The 21,753-nt window shown below is 36.6% G+C and overlaps 1 protein-coding gene across 1 annotated transcript in view; it reads left to right on the top strand.

The window, feature by feature from the left end:
* The first annotated feature begins 10,807 nt into the window (after positions 1–10,807).
* Positions 10,808–21,753, top strand: part of PHYHIPL (phytanoyl-CoA 2-hydroxylase interacting protein like) — an 81,757-nt gene continuing 70,811 nt past the window's right edge. Inside the window, exon 1 of the mRNA XM_080823162.1 lies at positions 10,808–11,012. Coding sequence (XP_080679288.1) covers positions 10,907–11,012 — 106 coding nt within the window. The 5' untranslated portion in view covers positions 10,808–10,906. The remainder of the gene's footprint in view (positions 11,013–21,753) is intronic.

Genomic DNA, 21,753 nt, shown 5'->3' with positions numbered 1-21,753 from the left:
TTTTATTTTTTGTGTATGTGTATTAACATATAATGTATTATTTGCCACAGGGGTACAGGCCTGTGAATCATCAGGCTTACACATTTCACAGCACTCACCATAGCACATACCCTCCCCAATGTCCACCCTATCCCTCCCCACTACCTCCCAGCAACCCTCAGTTTGTTTTGTGAGATTAAGAGTTTCTTATGCTTTGTCTCCCTCCTGTACCCATCTTGTTTCATTTTTCCCCCTCCCTACCCGCCACAAGCTCCTGCCCTGTCTCTCAAATTCCTCATATCAGAGAGATCATATGATAATTGTCTTTCTCTGATTCACTTATTTAGCTTAGCATAATACCCTCTAGTTCCATCCATGTCATTGCAAATGGCAAGATTTCAGGTTTTTTTAAAGGCTAAATAGTATTCGTATATATATATGTGTGTGTGTGTATATGTATATACACATATATATGAATATATATATACATACATATATGTATATATATATAGCACATCTTTATCCATTCAACTGTTGATGGACATCTAAGCTCTTTACATAGTTTGGTTATTGTGGACATTGCTGCTATAAACATTTGGGTGCACATACCCTTTCAGATCACTACATCTGTATCCTTAGGATAAATAACCAGTAGTGCGATTGCTGGGTCATAGAGTAGCTCTATTTTCAACTTTTTGAAGAACCTCCATACTGTTTTCCAGAGTGGCAGCACCAGCTTACATTCCCACCAACAGTGTAGAAGGGTTCCCATTTCTCTGCACCCTTGCCAACATTTGTCCTTTCCTCACTTGTTAATTTTAGCCATTACGACTGGCGTGAGGAGGAATCTCACTGTGGTTTTCATTTGTATTTCCCTGATGCCAAGTGACCTTGAGCACTTTTTCATGTGCCTGTTGGTCATTTGGATGTCTCCTTTGCAGAAATATCTGTTCATGTCTTCTGTCCATTTCTTGATTGGATTATTTGTTCTTTGGGTGTTGAATTTGATAAGTTCTTTATAGATTTTGGATACTAGCCCCTTATCTGATGTCATTCCAAATATCTTCTCCCATTCTGTTGGTTGTCTCTTGGTTTTGTTGACTCTTTTCTTTGCTGTGCAAAAGCTTCTGATCTTTAGGAAGTTCTCAATAGTTCATTTTGCCCTTGCTTCCTTTGCCTTTGGTGATGTTTCTAGGAAGAAGTTGCTGCAGCTGAGGTCGAAGAGGTTGGGGCCTGTGTTCTCCTCAAGGATTTTGACAAATCCCTGTCTCACATTAAGGTCTTTCATCCATTTTGAGTCTATTTTTGTGTGTGGTGTAAGGAAATAGTCCAGTGTCATTCTTCTGCATGTGACTATCCAATGTTCCCAAGATCATTTATTGAAGAGACTGTCTTTTTTCCATTGGACATTCTTTCCCGCTTTGTTGAAGATTAGTTGACCATAGAGTTGAGGGTCCATTTCTGGGCTCTCTCTTCTGTTCCACTGATCTATGTGTCAGTTTTTGTGCCAGTACCATACCGTCTTGATGATTGCAGCTTTGTAATAGAGCTCGAAGTCTGGAATTGTAATGCTGCCAACTTTGGTTTACTATGGCTATTCAGGGGTCTTCTCTGGTTCCACATAAATTTTAGGATTATTTGTTTCATTTCTTTGAAAAATGTTGATGGTATTTTGATAGGGATCGCATTAAATGTGTAGATTGCTTTAGATAGCATAGACATTTTCACAATATTTATCCTTCCAATCCATGAGCATGGAACATTTTCCCATTTCTTTGTGTCTTCCTCAATTTCTTTCATGAGTGCTTTATAGTTTTCTGAGTACAGATTCATTGACTCTTTGGTTAGGTTTATTCCTAGGTATCTTACAGTTTGGGGTGCAATTGTAAATGGAATCAATTCCTTAATTTCTCTTTCTTCTGCCTTGTTATTGGTATATAGAAATGCAACTGATTTCTGTGCATTGATTTTATCTCCTGACACTTTATTGAATTTCTGTATGCGTTCTAACAGTTTTGGAGTGGAGTCTTTTATCCTATCATCTGCAAAGAGTGATAGTTTGACTTCTTCTTTGCCAGTCTGGATGCCTTTTCTTTCTTTTTGTTGTCTGATTGCTGAGGCTAGGATTTCTGGTACTGTGTTGGATAGCAGTGGTGATAGTGGACATCCCTGCCCTGTCCCTGAGCTTAGGGGAAAAGCTCTCAGTTTTTCCCCATTGAGGATGATATTTGCTGTAGGTTTTTCATAGATGGTTTTGATGATATTAAAGTATGTACCGTCTATGCCTACACTGTGAAGAGTTTTGATCAAGAAAGGATGCTGTACTTAGTCAAATGCTTTTTCAGCATCTATTGAGAGTATCATATGGTTCTTGTTCTTTCTTTTATTAATGTACTGTATCACATTGATTGATTTGCAGATGTTGAACCAACCTTGCAGCCCAGGAATAAATCCCACTTGGTCATGGTGAATAATCGTTTTAAGGTACTGTTGGGTCCTATTGGCTAGTATTTTGATGAGAATGTTTGTATCAGTGTTCATCAAGGAGATTGGTCTGTAATTCTCCTTTTTGATGGAGTCTTTGTCTGCTTTTGGGATCACGATAATGCTGGCCTCATAAAATGAGTTTGAACGTTTTCCTTCCATTTCTATTTTTTGGAACAGTTTCAGGAGAATAGGTATTAATTCATCTTTAAATGTTTGGTAGAATTCCCCTGGGAAGCCATCTGGCCTTGGGCTCTTGTTTTTGGGAGATTTTTGATGACTGCTTCAATCTCCTTACTGGTTATGGGTCTGTTCAGGTTTTTTATTTTATTTTATTTTATTTTAAGATTTTATTTATTTATTTGACAGACAGAGATCACAAGTAGGCAGAGAGACAGGCAGAGAGAGAGGAGGAAGCAGACTCCCTGCCGGGCAGAGAGCCCGATGTGGGGCTCGATCCCAGGACCCTGGGATCATGACCTGAGCCAAAGGCAGAGGGTTTAACCCACTGAGCCACCCAGGCGCCCCCTGTTCAGGTTTTCTATTTCTTCCTGGTTCACTTTTGGTAGTTTAATGACTCTAGGAATGCATCCATTTCTTTGAGATTGTCAAATTTGATGGTGTATAGTTGCTCATAAAATGTTCTAGTAATCGTTTGTATTTCTTTGGTGTTGGTTGTGATCTCTCCTCTTTCATTCATGATTTTATTAGTTTGGGTCCTTTCTCTTTTCTTTTTGATAAGTCTGGCCAGGGGTTTATCAATCTTTTTAATTCTTTCAAAGAACCAGCTCCTAGTTGTGTTGACTTGTTCTACTGTTCTTTTGGTTTCTATTTCATTGATTTCTTCTCTGATCTTTATTATTTGTCTTCTTCTGCTGGGTTTAGGCTTTCTTTGCTGTTCTTTCTCCAGTTCCTTTAGGTGTAGGGTTAGGTTTTTTACCTTTCTTGTTTCCTGAGAAAGGCTTGTATTGATATATATTTTCCCCTGAGGACCACATTTTGCGTCACAAAGATTTTGAACTATTATGTTTTCATTTTCATTTGTTCCCATGAATTTTTTAATTCCTCTTTAATTTCCTAGTTGACCCATTCAGTCTTTAGTAGGATGCCCTTTAGCCTACATGTATTTGAGCTCTTTCAGACTTTCCTATTGTGTTGATTTCTAGTTTCAAAGCATTCTGGTCTGAAAATATGCAGGGAATATTCCCAATCTTTTGGTACTGGTTGAGACCTGATTGGTGACCCAGGATGTGATCTGTTCTGGAGAATGTTCCATGTGCACTAGAGAAGAATGTCTATTCTGTTGTTTTGGAATGGAATGTTCTGCATATATCTGTGATGTCCCTCTGGTCCAGTGTGCCATTTAAAGCCTTTATATTCTTGTTGATCTTTTGCTTAGATGATCTGTCCATTTCAGTGAGGGGGGTGTTAAAGTCCCCTACTATTACTGTATTATTGTTCATGTGTTTCTTTGATTTTGTTATTAATTGCTTTATATAATTGGCTGGTCCCATGTTAGGGCTATAGATATTTAAAATTATTAGATTTTTGTTGTTGTTGTTGGACAGACCCTTTAAGTATGATATAGTGTCCTTCCTCATCTCTTATGGTTTTTGGCCTAAAATATAATTTATCTGATATAAGGATGGCCACCCCAGCTTTCTTTTGATGTCAATTAGCATGGTAAATGGTTTTCCTCCCCCCTCACTTTAAAATGGATGTGTCTTTGGGTCTAAAATGAGTTTCCTGTAGACAGCATATCAATGGGTCTTGCTTTTTTTTTTTATCCATTCTGATACCCTGTGTCTTTTGATTGGAGCACTTCACCCATTTACATTCAGGGTAACTATTGAAAGATACGAATTTAATTCCATTGTGTTGCCTGTGACTGTTACTGTATATTGTCTCTGTTCCTTTCTGGTCTGTTATTTTTAGGATTTCTCTTTGTTTAGAAGATCCCATTCAGTATTTCCTGTAGGGCTGGTTTGGTGTTTGCAAATTCTTTTAGGTTTGTTTCTTTTTTTGTTTATTTGTTTGTTTGTTTGGTTGGTTGGGTTTGTTTTGTTGTTGTTGTTTTGGGGTTTTTTGTTTTGTTTTGTTTTGGTTTTGGTTTTGGGTTTTTTTGTTTGTTTGTTTGTTTGTTTTGCCCTGGAAGATTTTTATCTCTCCCTCTTTTTTCAATGACAGCCTGGCTGGATATAGTATTCTTGGCTGCATATTTTTGTCATTTAGTGCTCTGAATATATCATGCCAGTCCTTTCTGGCCTGCGTGGATAGGTCTGCTGCACATCTAATATTTCTACCATTGTAGGTTACAGACCTCTTTTCCTGATCTGCTTTCAGGATTTTCTCTTTGTCACTGAGACTTGTAAGTTTTACTATTAAGATGAGGTATTGAACTATTTTTACTGATTTTTATGGGGGGGGTTCTCCATGTCTCCTGGATTTTGATGCTTGTTCCCTTTGCCGTAATAGGGAAATTCTCTGCCATAATTTCCTCCATTATACTTTCTGCCCTCTCTTTCTTTCTTCTTCTGGCATCCCAATTATTCTAATATTGTTTCATCTTATGGTATCACTTATATTTCATATTCTCCCCTTGTGGTCCAGTAGTTGTTTGTCTCTCTTTTGCTCAGTTTCTTTACTCTCTCATTTGGTCTTCTATATCACTAATTCTCTCTCTTCTGCTTCATTTACCATAGCAGTAAGAGCCTCTGTTTTTTATTGAACCTCATTAATAGCTTTTTTCATTTCAACTTGGTTAGATTTTAGTTCTTTTATTTCTCCAGAAAGGGATTCTCCAATATCTTCCATGCTTTTTTCAAGGCTAGCAAGCACCTTAATAATTGTTATTCTGAGTTCTAGTTCTGACATATTACTATTGTCCATATTGTTTAGGTCCCTAGCTATTGGCACTGCCTCTCTCTCTCTCTCTCTTTTTTTTTTTTTTTTTTATGGTGAGTTTTTCCACCTCGTCATTTTATCCAAATAAGAATAGATGAATGATGGTGCCTGGGTGGCTCAGTGGGTTGAGGCCTCTGCCTTCGGCTCAGGTCATGATCCCAGGATCCAGGATCAAGTCCCGCATTGGCCTCTCTGCTCAGCAGGGAGCCTGCGCCCCTTTCTCTCTCTGCCTGCCTCTCTGCCTACTTGTGATCTATCTCTCTTTTTAAAAAATTAAAAAAAAAAGAATAGAGATGAATGAGAGAATAAAATACTTAAAGGGTAGCAATGACCCCAGAAAAAAATGTACACTAATGAAATCGGTAGAGTCCTGAAACCAGGGGAAGAATAAAGGGGGATAAAATAAATAAATATATATATATGTAAATATATATATGTAAATTTTATATATATATATATATACATATATATGTATATATATGACTGCTGAATTGAACAGAGACACATCTTTGCTTTTGGGAGTATTTTGGTCTATTAGAAGAAACTACCCCCCTCAAATTTTAAAGAAAGAAAAACTTATACACACACACACACACACACACACACACAAATAAGAGTATACACGATGAACAGATGGAATATGACTGTAAAGATGAACGTTAAAAATGGTTCTAAAAAAAGAATTGATAAGATAAGAAGTTGGTTGAAAAAAGAAAAGAAAAAGAAAAGGAGGAAAGAATGTGAACTGGCTAGAGACTAGAACAAAGCCATGCACTAGATTTAGTGTATATTTTGATGTATTAGAAGAAATTGTATCCCAAAATTTTAAAGAAAAAAAAAAACTGTATGTATACAGAAAATAAGGTTAAATACAATGAAGGAATAAAATATAACTATAACAATGAAAATAAAAGTATTTTTAAAAAGGTATTGATGAAATAATTAAAAACGTTAAAATAGGAAAGAGGAAAAAATTAAAAATAGAATAAGAAAAAAATAAAATTAAAAAAAATTAAATTTGAAAAACTAAAGGATCATGAGAAAAAAGCCATGAATACCATGTGTTGCTTTCCCCTACCTCTGAAGTTCAGCAGTTCTCATTGATCGGTGAACGTGGTCTTGGTTGGACATTCTTGCTGATCTTCTGGGGGAGGGGCCTGTTACAGTGATTCTCAAATGTCTTTGCCTGAGGCCAAATTGCACAGCCCTTGCCAAGGGCCGGGCTAAGTAATCTGCTTGGTTTTGGTCTTGGGAGCTTTTGTTCCCTAACGCTTTCTGTACAGCTTTGGAGGATGGGAATGAAAATGGTAGCCTCCCAATCTCTGGCCTGTAGGCCCCACTGGAGCCCACTCCCCAATGCACCCTCTGAGAAAAATCGTCAATCCCTCCCATCTCCCTGGTCTCCAGCTGCACTCCAAGCTCACCCAGCCTGTGACTGAGCATTTTTATCTCTGGTACACAGTCCAGTTTGTAGTCTCCAAACCCAGCTGATTCCTGTAGCAGGCTCCTGAACTGTTCCTCCTGGAAGAAGAAGGTGAGTCGCCCCAGATCTGCTGCTTGTTGGGTCACTGTCCGAAGAGCAGAAGCCTGACTGTGCTGCGGATCACGATTTAAGGTAATCCTGAGCTGAGAGCCCACTCCTCGGCTCCATCTCTGCAGCTGGCTTCCCCACTCTGGTACTTGGAAGCTCTGCCACACTCAGACACCCCTGTTCTTTTTGTGACCTCACAGGTCCTCAGACCACACTGTCCCCATGAGGGCTCCACCCACTGCTTGGCCTCTGGAGCAACATCCCTCAGAGCAGCAAACTTCTAAACATTCCAATTTTGTGCTCTGCTGCTCTCACACTTGCTGGGAGCCAGCCCCTTACCCTGCAATCTATCTTCCCAAATGTTGCCTCGGATTCACTTCTTTGCACATCCTACTTTCCAGAAAGTGGTTGGTTTTCTGTTCTCAGAATTGCTACTCTCCCTTCTTCTCTCTCCTGTTGAGTGTGTAGCTGTACAGAGTGGTTTGATAACTATTTAGCTTAATTCCTGGGACCTGATGATATGTAGGTCTCCTACTCCTCCACCATCCCACTCCTTCTACTAGAATTTTCATTTTATCTAAAATTTATTTGGTCATCTTCATGAAATCTCACTCACTATTATAAAGGGGAAGATAAAAATGTATTTTTAGTCTAATATAGGAACCTAAATTCAATCAATATTTTAATCAGTATTTTATTTATCCTTTTAGAGTAAAGTCCATCTTTTTAGGTAAGATCCTTAGTCTTTTGGGTTTTTACCTTTTCCCCTACATATTATTTCACATGGTATTTGGGAATATCAGGACAGGAGAGCTTCCATTACCTTGAAGCACTGAGACAAGGGGTCACTGGATTTGAATGTCTTTTGCCTCCTCTGATTTCTGTGGTGACATCTCTTATATGCCTAATTGCTTCTGGCCTTTCACTTGAAGTGGTTGGCTAGAGAAACTCATGGCCTATATTTTTTCAGTTTGGTCAGGGCCTGGTAGCCATCTCTAAGACTCACAAGTCTTATTATTATTATTTTTTTAATACTTTAGACATCCCTAGCCTAGAAAGTCCATTCTGCAGTTTTTGCGAGAATATTACCTTGCATTTTAGAATCAGGTTTCACAGCAGGCTGACTAAATCTCAATTCAGCTACCTTCTGAGTATACAGGAACTTTTAGCAGTTCTGGAAAGTAAATTCCTGCCTTTCCTCTCAAGGTTACTTGAATGTGGTCCCCCTCAGCTTGGCCAGGTGATACCATCCCAAAGATCTAAGAACTAGGACAGAAATTTCTCTGTCCTTGAGTTTTCCCATACTTATCTGGATATTTTGAAAGCTACCATCCCTCATCTCATATCCTCTATGTACAAGTGAGTAAAAACATTTCTCGTTGTCATTCCCTAGCTCTTCTACCTCTTTCCATTATTCTCTGAACCAAAAAGAACAGAATTTTCTCTACTTTACCTACCTTATAGCCATCATCTTCCTCATACCAATCTCTGGCTTAAGCCTTTATTGTGGACTGGGATATCTTGTCTTCACTGTGGGATAAACTAGATTGTTTTGACCACTAGGCCTAGCCTTGGTATGTTAAACCATAAACAAATCTATATTTTATCTTTTGACAATGCCTTGATTTGAATCCTAACAATTTGTTTAAAAAAAGAATCCCATGCTGAATGTCAAAAGTGAAATATTAACTCTTAAGTTAATTACGTAATAATCTAAATCCTTAGCAGAAAGATGACTTGGATTGAAAAGGTCTTATATCAAAGTCACAATAATATTTTTTAAAACATTATCCCTTTTTCCTGTTATACAAATATTCTGGCCTACAAATCTGATCATGTTAACTTCCCCTTTAGAACCCTCCCATAATTTCCTGTTCCTTTTAAATAATTTTTTAAAGGCTTTCCTGACTAGCCAGACAAGGTTAGAACCCCTGTGTGTGCTTCACAAGTTCCTATGATTCCTCTTTCATAACATTCACCATAATTTTCCTTTTTCAATGTCTGTGTTTCCTAATAGATTTGAATGCAAAATTTTCAACATCTAGCATATTGTCCAAGGACATAGCAAAAATATTTGTGTGAGTTATAGCTTTAACTATACATATGAATTATATTTCTCACCTGTAAATCAATAAATTGGTAATCTACAGAGTTCCTTTTGAAATTTGTCAATGTGATACTACTCTGAAAGATGAACCTACTGTGGCTCAGCTGACAATATCAATTTCTGTTTCTCCAGAGCCAGGTTTTTAGAACACAGGAAATTCACCAATAAGTGCCATCTTGTCATATTTCTTGACAAGTAATAATTTATCCTTTCCTTGGGGACACCCCCTACCTTGACACAAGAATTCTCTCAAACTACATGAAGATGATCCATCTTCATTAATACCTAAGTTGATAATGAGGATATTTTACTTTAAGATACCCAATTATCTTCCACAGATTTTTATCAACTTGCAGTTGTGCCAAGTTTCCTCACAGGCTTATTTTACCTTAAGCTGGTCGTTCTGTTTTATGAGGCTTCAATTAACTAGACTTAGTCATGTTATGGCTAGAAGGATGTGACTAGAAAGGGTAGCATATAGCAATCTGTATGTAAATTGTTACTTTATTGGATAACATTTATGTTTGAAATTGGAAAATCAATAAAAAGGAACTTTAATTTCCAGCAAGCATAAACACTAAAAAAGGAAGAGACTGGGGCAGGCACTCTTTTGATTCTAGGATAGCAACACGACTAAAAACTATTCCAAAGACTCAAATGGCAAGAGAGGTCAATAGGCTGTGACCTATATCTACTTTATTTTAAAAACATTTTCACCACCACTAAGTGCATTGCAGAATACTAAATGCCATTAAAAAGAATGGGCAGAAAAATTTAAGGTACGTTGAGAAAGTAGATTTTCTATTAAAAAAAGATCTTTCCATATCCATGAGGTCAGGTACTGTTCCCCACCCCTCCCCTTCACTGGAGCCCAAAACAATGTCCCACAGAGTAAACATTTAATACTTTTTTGTTAAAGGTAGGAAGGAAGGGAGAAAAGAAAGGAAGGAAGGGTGGATGGATTGATCGATCGAGCTTGACTGAAGGCTGAAAAATTAGAGGTTGTCAGTCCGAAGCATACGTGCTGCTTTTCCAGCAGGCTGGCATCTCCTCATTCCCTCACCTTTCTGGCAGTTCTGAATTCCCATGTTTGCCCCTCCTTCGGGTGACCAAAATTCTGTCCATAAACCTTGACACTCCTCAGTCAATCCACTCATCTCTCACAGAGACGCAGCCTGGCGGAGCAAACAGGGGCTTGGAGGGGAGTAGCTCGAGACCTTGAGGGAGAAGGCAGCCCGGGAGCTCCGGAACAAGGATACAAAGGATCTGGACCCATATTTTTCCAGTCCTTCATAAAAACCAATCTGCTTCTTCTCACCTCCCCGTGCAGACTCCCCAGAGCCAACCTGGGTGCAACTGACCCTGTGAAGAGGGGAAGCACAACAAACCACCCTCACCAGAAAAGAGGGCGAGGCCAGCACACCATACCCTCAGCGGCCCGCCGTTCCCCGGCGCTCGCCGCCCGACACTCCGCGCTGGGGTTGCGGTGGCTGAGGCGCGAGGGCAGCAGGGGGCGCGTGCGCGTGGAAGGGCGGGGAAGGAGGAGCGCCGCGCGCCAGCAGGTGGGCGCGTCCTCTCGCGCGCGTGCGCGCGCCGAGCCTTTTCCCTCACGTTCCCCGCGCGACGCGTCCCCTCCCCGCTGGGAGCGCGCGCCTCCCGCTCTCGCGTCGGGTCCCCTCTCGGTCTCTCTGAGCCTCACACTCCCCGCAGCTCCTGCCTCGGCCGTCCCCTCGGCCTAGGCTCTCTAGCCCGGAGGCTCAGCCTCGGCCCCTCGGAGCCGCCTCCCAGGCCTCCTCCCCCTCCTTCCGCCACTCCCTACCCTTTCCCGCCCTTCTCTCCCACCCCGTCCACCCCAAGAGCCTGGATACGAAGCAGGCGGGTTTAAGAAGGGAGTTGGAAGAATGGAGGTGCCGCGCCTGGATCATACCCTCAACAGCCCCACCAGCCCCTGTGAGGAGGTGATCAAAAACCTCAGCCTGGAGGCCATTCAGCTGTGCGACCGGGACGGTAAGAGCGACGGGGGCTGTGAGGAAAGGGGCCGAGCCCGCGGCCAGGCGCCGCGGCCGCCTGGACTCTGCCGACCCTGCTCGCCGGGGCATCAGGGTCTTTTGTTGTCCCCCCTTCCAAATAAATACAGGTGGGCTCCTCTCCGCTCATCCGCCCTCCCCTCAGACGCTAGAAACAAAAGGACCCCAGGGCTCGCTCGTTGGCGCGGAAAGTCACGTTAGTCTCTGGCCGCGGCGCCCCTGGGCGTCCTCGCCGCCTGGTCCCGCTCAGAGGAGCTGCCCGGGCGAGGGCGCCGTTCCCGCCTGCCGCTTCTGCCCGGGACGAGGCGTTTCCGATCGTGCCGCAGTCCGGGTTTCCAGGGTCTACCCAAACCTACGGGGAAATGCCCTCCGGGTGCTTTTAGTACCCCTTCTTTCCCCTCTCCACCCGCGCACGCTAGTTAGCATTCTCAGGCCAGAAACTTATCATTTCCTTTTTTAAACCTTCCCTCTTCAGACCCCCCCCAAATTCATTAGTCTTTTTATGCTCTCAAATGGGGGGAATGACGGTTTTTCAGTGAAGGGGCGCGGGGGGGGTGGGGAAAGAGTGCGTTTCAGCACCAAGGACAGCCACAAGCTTCGTGGCTTGGGGCTGTGATTCAGAAACTGCCAAAAATCGGTAAAGAAGTGGCCTAATATATCTGCTGTGGTACAGAATATGTGGCGAGTACTCACCATTGTGTCTTGATATTATATAGCTTATTCTATTGGTAAAGTTGGCAGTCTCCTGAAGAAGGAAGTGATCGAACACAGGTTTGAGCGTTAAAGAGATAAGCTAGTACTGTGTGCGATATGGGCAGCTTGTAGTGCTTCTGTGTTATATGGAGTAGTTCAAGAGTCAGTGCTATTTCAGTGAGGTAGAATAAAACTTCATTTGTAAAAGAGTCTCTGATTAGTAGTTGATTGGCCAAATAATTATAAAATTGAACATCTGACAAAGGAAAAACAATTTACTTGTTGTCAGGATGAGTCTGAACACTTTTGGCTATTAATGGAATCAGTGATTAACAGTGTATAGAGACGATGATTTAAAAATATTTTTTAGCCAAGGTTATGTAGAAATACTAGTGTGCTCACAATAAGGTCATAAAATTTATCACTATGTTATCCAAATAGGGAGCAGAGGTCTTGTTTCTAAAGTCATTCAAATAACTTGATTAGGTGTTGCTGTATAGTATAGTTTAGGTTATCTGAACACTGAATTCGTGTTTATTAATAAATTTAGGACACAGAATAATTGACCTTTGAAGCCAAAGCCACTGTAAAGGAAAAGGTATAGTATTGATAAATAACTACTCTTGCAGAAGCTGTTTATAATTCCTTTATCCTTAGGTCACCATAGTAATAGGTACACATATTTATAGCATCCAAAAAAAGTAATCATTTTGGTATTCCATATATAAATTTGTATTATTAAACTATAGAGATTATTTTTAATATACCACATATGAAATTTTATGGGTTTTAGTTTATGCTTTTGTGAGATGATTTTTTCTGGTGTTACCATTATAAATGTTTTGATTTTCCTATATTGGTTTGACAGAAAACCAAGAATCTAGTAAAAGTAGATTTCATTTTCATTTACTTTAGGGATTTATCAAAAGCTTATTACTGTAGTTATTGGAAATAACTGCAATTCATTATTACTCCTCAGAACCCCATAATCTTAATACTGAAAATTGCGTTTACCACATTTTCAAAGATACCAGGGGAAATAAAGTTTTTTTTTTCTTTTTTATGAAGTTTACAGAATTAACAGTAACAAAAACTAGTGCTTCATTTGTGTGGTCTCTTCTTGTAGAGTAGTAGCTATTTTATTTTGGGAATATTTTTTAGTTGTTTCACTTCACATTATGAATCCTGCAAAGTGAACAAATTATGTAACATTTAATAGGGGGGTGCTGGCACTTAGTAGTACCCATGAAAATAAGTTATTTGCAGACTTCTAATGATTCAACATAGATTAATAGGGTTTCATTTTATAAAATACATCAACAAATACAAAGAGCTAACTCTTCTATTAAAAATATTAGAAATTAGGAATAGCTTGTGTAAAGATGTTAATAAATGTCTAACTTTTTATTTTGTGACTCTACATGTCAATTCCAAAATATGTAGTTTTTATTTTTTTTGCAGAACAATTTTAAAATGTTGCATTAAGTTTGTCAAGCAGACCTTATTTATCATAATCTTATATTGAGAAATATTCAGCTAGGTATTATTTACTCCCTTCACTTCCTCTCAGTCTCATTATTTTCCTTCTGTAAATATATAACAGAAAGATTAAGATGTGGCAGAAGATCTGTTATATGCTAGAGTACATAAAAAGTGCTAAATTTTCATAATTTTATGGTCATAGAAATACATTTATTTTGTTTGCTCTTTACTGTATTCTACCATTAATCTGGTATTGGAAAAAAATGAGCACAAATTTCTTGGAAGTAGATAGAATGGGAAATATAATACTATTGTTAAATATATGTTTCCTTTTACTCTCTCCACTTAGAGCTGTTTTTAATTTTATAATGTTTTATATATTTCATCAATTAGGAGTTATAGCTGCTGGTAAACTGTATGCCTCTCTTATGTTTCCTTGGCTTTTGTATGTTTTTTCTTCCACTTGTTATTTTCTTATAAATTAATCCATTTACATAATTAGCAATAATTCACAATGTTTCCTTTTTTAATAGTTTCTCCAAATATTTAACAGTTGGAAGAATTTGGAATAGAATCCAAGTGGTCACATAATTGGGTTTTTTAATTAATCAAGAGGGTTCTTCTACACACATGTTATTTCATGTGTACTTTTATCCTAGGCATGTGCACTTTAGTTGCTAGTATATGGTCTCTGCCTACAGGTCACTCGTAGTTCAAAATGAGGATTCTGGATAGACTTCTATTAGGAAACCTCTGAATATGTGCTATAGATCTAGTACTTTCTGTAATCTCTTTTCAAGTAGGAGAGTGTTTCTGTTCCTCCGTCTCTGCTGTGTTGAAGTATCCTCAAGTTGCATATATGATCTATTTTAACTGTAGATTTTCCAAGGAAGTTGAAGGAAAAAAATAATTAATTGCTCATTGGGAAGCATTGATAATATGGGAATCCATTTCCAGTTTGTTTCTTCACATAGATACTTCAGACTGTAAATAACTTGTGACAAGACAGAACAGTACCCAATCCCACACACAGCATTCTACATTACTTCTCTTCATTTTTCTTAAAATCATATAGATATATGGGGGGGAGAGAGAGAGAGAGGGGTACATATCTCGAAGCCTGTGTGTATGTGTGCGTGTGTATATATATAGAGAGAGACATATATATATACATATATATATATATATATTTTATATATATATAAAATATCTCAAAGCTTTCCTTGCTGAACGGGAAAAATTTATGTATACGTTGTTTTACATTTGCATCCAAGTCCTCTGCACTCTTGTTATAATAGCAAGGAAGAAAATAAAAAATTAATTTGTTGTATAGCACTTAAATCCACCCCAAGGCTTCCTACGTTTAACAAGTATTATTTCCATGATCATTTTATGACTGCCTAGATACGGTTTATGGAATTTATGACATTATTCAGCAAGGAAATACATTTTAAGGAAATTACATAGAGACCTGACAGATTTCCATGTCTTTGTGTCTAACAATAGTTTTATGAAGAAAAAGAAAAAAAGGTTTTTTCTTTTTTACATATTTAAAAAAAGATAAATTCCTTTTAATTTTGACTTTATCATATCAACTTAAATTATAAATCAGTTATGACTTTTTTATGCTTATTGATATATGAATTAAACAAATTTTAACTTTGGAAATATAACACAGGAACGTTTACTAGTTAGCACAGTGCTGTATTAGATAATCCTTAATGACATTTTCTGAAGCAGACATCTGGGAAGAGTACCCATAACTGTTACCTTTAATAGTACAAGAACACGGTAGTCATTGCTCCTTCTCACTGACATTCATATGATAGTGGCAATAGCATTTTAGAATCAGACACCTCTGACAGAATATTGGCGCTTGATAGATACATTACATTAAGCAAATTACTTAACCTGTCTTTAGTTTTAAGCTTTCTCATGTAAAATGGGCATAATGTCAATCCTGTAGGATTTTTAAAATAATTACATGGAGTATTTTCTATCATTTCTTATAATTCTTGACATAAAATGATTACTATTTAAATGGACTGTTTATAACAATTATTATTGTAAATGGACTATTATTCTCCACATAACATCTTGAGTGCAACTACTGTTTTTTCTTTTTTTTCTTTTTTTTTTTTTTTGGTCCAACGTTTAGATCTTTGTTTTTTATTTCAGTTGTATTTTGTTTACTTAATAAATCCTTTTAATGTCACTTCAACTTCATGAGTAGACAGTGGAAACTGTAAATTCTGAATTAAAAAAATAGTTAACTTTAAAACCACAGTTACAGTACTCTATCCTTTATTTATATTTATCTATCCATCACTAATATCCTTGTCAGCCTTAATCCTAAAAGCTCTTTTCAGCTTCTACTTCAAACCTGCTGTTTGCTGCATTTCATGTGCTGTGTGACCTTGATATCTGCTTTGGGTAGGTATTTGTACCAGAACCTTCTGTTCTTGATTTAACATTTTTTTCTTTATCATTTTTTTTTCCCCAAGGATAGATGTGTACCAGCACATGTGACCTCCAGATTCATTTCTTTGACCCAGATAGGACTGTAGAGATGCTATAAATGTTTACTTAGTGAGTATGGAACACAACAAAAATAAAAGAAAAATTAAAAGAAACAAACAAAAAGCTTTAAAGTCATCAGATTATGTTAAACCAATTCATATTCTTGGTAGGGGTTCTAATTCATTTCCAGAGAAGATGAAGTTGTTAGAGTGTAAGTCACATCAAAGGATATGTGACCAGACTCCCTCCAGTGGTAGAATAACTGATTTAAGTAGTAGCACTGGCAACTTGCTTTGTTGCCTAGGTAAGCCAATCAGAAATTCACTCTGTAGAATACTATCTAGACAACTTCTAACTTAGTTGGTTTCTCATTTCTGATATTCCCCCTCATTTAGGCCCAGTCTGGATCTTTCCTTAACTTTATGTGAGTATAGTTTACAGATTATTTTTATATATTATCTAGGACTTCAGTAATAACAGCTGCTATATCAGTAAGGATAATCCTTCCCGTTTCTGATTTCCTTCTCTGCCCCTGGTAAATGCATTTTAGTTTTTCCTTACAACATTTGTCTCTTTCGTGAGTTTATTTTCCACTTCTGTTAAATTTCTCTGTAAGAATCTTTTTATGTAATCTTTATGTAAATTGTAATTTTAAATGAAAATGCTGTTTTTACTATTTTTAAAGCATTTGCCTTATTCTTTAATATCTTTTAACATATTTTATTACTATTATTACAGTGGTTGAATTGTCTTTTTAAGCAGGCTCTATTTTATACACATATATTTGAGAAGTAAAATCAGTATTTGTGGAAGACTTCTAGTAGAAACGTATAGAAGCATTGAAGAGTTTTTAATAGGAAAAAATAGATAGGCAGTATCAGCATGTTCTGTTTATGGAAAGATAGTGAGTGGCAAGGGTATAAAAGAAATCCAAAAATAATTATAAACTTTGTGATTGAATTTTCAAGCAATATAAAAAGTGATAAAGAGTAATTTTAGGATTTTAAGTCTGGGTAAACATAAGTAAAGTAAAAAGAACATTTATATTAAGACATTTGGACTCTAACAGTAAGAGACTTCCTTGGAAACGGAAACATTTAGCAATTTATGTTCCGGGGAAAGGAGTTCTAGAATAATAAAGATAATTGTTCATAGAACTATATATTTCACTGGGAATACTAAACTAAGTGGAAAAGGGATGATTAGGGTTTGACTCCAGTTTTAGAGTGACTTCTGATCAGCTCTGTATCTCACCCCTTAAAGGAAAGAGTGATTACATGCTGGAGAAGGCCAACTTTGAACTCTAAAGATGAAATAAATCTACATTGCAGGTTTGTTTAAAAAAAAAAAGGTAGACAAGATACCAGGATTTTGAAGTTACTCAGGATCTGAAGTTACAGATGTGGGTTGAACAAAAAGAATCATAACTCTGAATTTTATTATAGTTAGCTTTTTTTGTGGTATTATAACTATTTGCACCAGGTTTGTAGTTCATTTTAAAAGGGTTTTTCTAGGGGCTCCTGGGTGGCTCAATGGGTTAAAGCCTCTGCCTTCAGCTCAGGTCATGATCCCCGGGTGCAGGATCGAGCCCTGCATCCCATCCTGCTCTCTGCTCAGCAGGGAGCCTGCCTCCCCTCCTCTCTCTGCCTGCCTCTCTGCCTACTTGTGATCTCTGTCAAATAAATGAATAAAATCCTTAAAAATAAATAAAAAAAGAAGGTAATTAAAAAGGAAAATGGTCAACTTTGATAATGAAGATTAGATCGTTAAAAAAAAGAGGGTTTTTCTATGGAGATTTTTGCCTATATGCTGTTTGTTGTAGTGGTTGTGGCAACTAGTGTAAATAAATCTGTCTTTTTGTTTTCTATAGCCTGTGGGAGTGTTGCTATCTAATAATAGTATGAAAAGTTTATAGCTTCCTTATACATAAGCTGTTAAAGACAAAGCACAAAAATTTTTTCAATATACTTACTTTGATTTTCCTGAAAAATAGTATTTTGTTTTATCAACTTGAATGTTGGTGAATCTGTCAGCCTTTAAAATTTTAAAAGCTGATGATAAATGCAAACAAGAATGGCAGTTTTTTTGAACTTTTGTCAAATAACTGTTTTTTTTTTCTGCTTCACTTTATCATTTTATTTTTTTATTGTGTTATGTTAGTCACCACATAGCACATCATATACACAAACAATGAATCATGGAACACTACATCAAGAATGGCAGCAGTTTTTTTTAATATTACTGAATGATAGGTTATACCTATGGTATAGAAGAGGCATCAGCAAGTTACAGTCCTTGGGCCAAATTGAAAACCTACTGCAAGTTTTTCTAAGTAAAATTTTATTGGAACAGACCCATGCCCATTCGTTTATATATTGTCTGTAGCTGCTTTCTTGCTTTCTTGCAAAGGCTGAGTAGCTGTGACAGTAGACCATATGGACAGTAGACGATATAGCTTACAAACCTTAAAATATTTAATTTTCTGGTCTTTTACAGGAAACATTTGCCAACTCCTAATGTAGAGGGTTGAGAAAATAAATTAATCTTTGTTAGTAAAGACTAATAAATTAATCTTGAAAATACTGAAAGAAGAGTTTCTGAAAAAAAATTGTATAATCATTCTGTTTTTATATAAAAACATTCTGTTTTTACTGGGGTTTTGAGATACTGCAGGTCAGGCAGACAGCTGTATAGAGTCAGTCAGAGATGCCTTTGGGTCTAATGAGCAGTGAAAGAAACAAGCCCTGATTTTAAGTTAAAATTTGTTTTCATGTAAATAACTTTAGAAAGAAATAGTTATGCATTAGCATTTCCAGGCACAGTTATAATTCTATCAATAGATAAGTTTTAAAGTGTCAAAGATGATGATGTGAACTTTGAGAAATATGGATAATTATACATATTACAACAATTTATATACATCATATACATCATATTCTTCCTTGAAAAGAAAATTCTCATTGAAAAAGAGTCAAGGTTTTTGTTTTTGTTTTTAAGAGTCAAGGTCTTATTCGTCTTTCAAAAATCTAATAAAATGAATTATTAGAAAAATGAAATTTAAAAGATTCTAAAAGATTCAACAAACATGAAAATCTCTGTCAAATAAAGTTTCCAAATGCTTAATTCTAATTTTTATATTTATCTCATCAGAGCCTGGTAAATAGTTTGTAGACCACACTTTGAATAAAACACTTTGATAAAGATAAACACACTTTGAATTTAATGACTGGAAGATAGTACCATTCTATTCTTGTTCAATGATTAATTTTTAGGTACTAAACTTATTGAGTTTGATTGTTTTCTTTTGTTATTTTACTTGTATATAATTTTTTCTATTTATTTGTGAATATTCCAGCTTTAGGGTCTGTGTTAAGAACAGGAAAAAAACGAATGAATGTAACTTGAATCATTGCATTTAAAGGATTTTCTGGCATTTAGAGAGACAATAAATTTAAATAGATAAATAGAATAACGTGATAATATTAGAGTGAAGAAGACAAAGTTAATTCTGTCTTGAGTCTCTCAAGATAGCTTTATGGAGCAAGCAACATTATTTTCTGTCTATTAAAAGAAAAAAATTTGCTAGGAGAAGTGAGATAAGGGCATTTCTGGTTGAGATAAGAGCATATATAAAGACATAAAATCATGCATGTTCTAGCAATACATAGCATTTAGTATTGATGGAAAAAAGAAATGTTCCTTGTGGGAAAATAAGCTGAAAACTAGTTAGGGCTAAATAGTTTATGCCATGATTAGGAGTTTGGAATCTTGTTAGTAGATTTGAAACTTTCTAATTTTTAGAGAACGCTTTTTTAAAAACATTTTGTAGAACTTAACAAGTAAAATTAGCTTTTAGTTAGTGCACATCTATCCTATAATTTCAAGCTGAATAATATTTTTCAATAAAGTCAGTCAATGAGAATAGTGAGAAATTAAAATTAGTTATACTTGGAAGTTACTATTTTCTGTCAGCCTCAACATTCACTTTATTTCTGTATTTTATTTTTATTAAATTATGCCTAGGAAATTCTGGTTCACACGAATAAATCGTAATAATTGCTAATGTTTTTAAGCTCATTTTGCTTTCTCAGGATACTCTTCAAATAAACTGATTCAGATTTAAATAGAAATAAAAAAAAAGAAATAGGAAGTTTTTTTTAAGTTGAATCAAAGAGTAAGTGTTCCTTTTGGAGGGAGGTGATGGACTGTGTTCATCAGTCAGTTCATTTTTTCATTGTTCAGTGAGAAAATAATGTGTCTTGTAATACTCTGAGATATTTTTGGTACATTTTTTTTAAGTTCATACCTTTGCACTGATCTCTTAAAATTTCAGAACAGGGGCGCCTGGGTGGCTCAGTGGGTTAAAGCCTGTGCCTTTGGCTCAGGTCGTGATCCCAGGGTCCTGGGATCGAGCCCTGCATCGCGCTCTCTGCTCAGCAGGGAGCCTGCTTCCTCCTCTCTCTCTCTGCCTGCTTCTCTGCCTACTTGTGATCTGTGTCTGTCAAATAAATAAATAAAAATCTTAAAATTTCAGAACAGTTAAATTTATTTTACTTGCATCCTTAACTCTAAGGATCAGTTTCATTAATGACAATTTATCTGTATTTATAAGCTTGGTACATTGTGCCTGTATTATCAAATTGAGTTTCTTCAGCTTATTAAAGAGCTAGATAATCAAATTGGTTTGCTCATTATATTTAAAAGATGTTTATCAAAGGTTTATTTTTCATTTTTTATTAAAATATAGCTGTTATACATTATTACAGTAGTTTAGGTGAACAACATAGTGATTGCAAAACTCTATACTTTATGCTATGCTCACCACAGACCATACAATGCTATTACAATACTATTGACTATATACTTTTTGCCATACCTTTCATCCCCTTGACTTCTTCATTCCATAAATGGATACCTGTACCTCCCACTCCTCTTACCCATTTTGCCCATTCCTATCTCCACCTCCCCTCTGGCAACCATAAGTTCTCTGTATTTATGGTTCTGTTTCTGTTTTTTGTTTGTTTACTCCTTTGTTTTGTTTTTTAAATTCCACATGTAGGTAAAATCATATAATATTTGCCTTTCTCTGATTTATTTCACTGAGCATTATATCCTCTAGGCCCATCCATGGTGTAGCAAATGGCAAGAGCTCATTCTTTTTTTATGGCTGAGTAATATTCATATGTATATATCACATCTTGTTTGCCCATTCATCTATTGGTTGGCACTTAGGTTGCTTCCATATCTTGGTTATTATAAATAATGGTACAGTAAACATATGTATGCACATCTTCGACAAGGTGTTTTCACTTTCTTTAGGTAAATACCCAGTAGTGGAATTATTGGATTATATGGTATTTCTGTTTTAAATCTTTATCAAAGTGTTTTTATTTTATTTATTTATTTTTTTAAGATTTTATTTATTTATTTGACAGATAGAGATCACAAGTAGGGTGTGAGGCAGGCAGAGAGAGAGAGGAGGAAGCAGGCTCCCTGCTGAGCAGAGAGCCCAATGCGGAGCTTGATCCCAGGACCCTGGGATCATGACCTGAGCCGAAGGCAGAGGCTTTAACCCACTGAGCCACCCAGGCGCCCCATAAAAAGTGTTTTTAAATTAATAAAGTATTTCTTGTTTCTTTTGGAGCATTTATATCTTTTTTAAGGATAGCTGCCTAAGTTTGGTATGAAAAATGAATTTTGAAATTTCCTATTCAGGTATTATAATTAGCTTAGGAAAAAACTTTCAACTTAAATGATGGTCTATATATGATTACTTAAAACTATTTTGAAATAGCTTAATGTCCAATTCTTATTAGTAAACAATTACTACTTAATGAAGCTGGCAATAGCTTTCATAGGAGCTACCACTCCTGAAATTTAAAAATTTTTTTCTACTTTCCTTAATATAGTTATCCAATATTTCTGACAATCAGTTGATCATGAGTTAAAAAACTGACTTAAACATTAAAATTTTCTTCTCCACTGTGTGTTACTTTATCATTCTTAAATTTATCTGTTTGAAAAAC

Source organism: Martes martes, assembly GCF_963455335.1.
Source record: "Martes martes genome assembly, chromosome: 14".
Classification (NCBI taxonomy): Eukaryota; Metazoa; Chordata; class Mammalia; order Carnivora; family Mustelidae; genus Martes; species Martes martes.
Note: the sequence above shows the minus strand (reverse complement) of the source record. Positions and strands in the feature narration are given on the sequence as shown.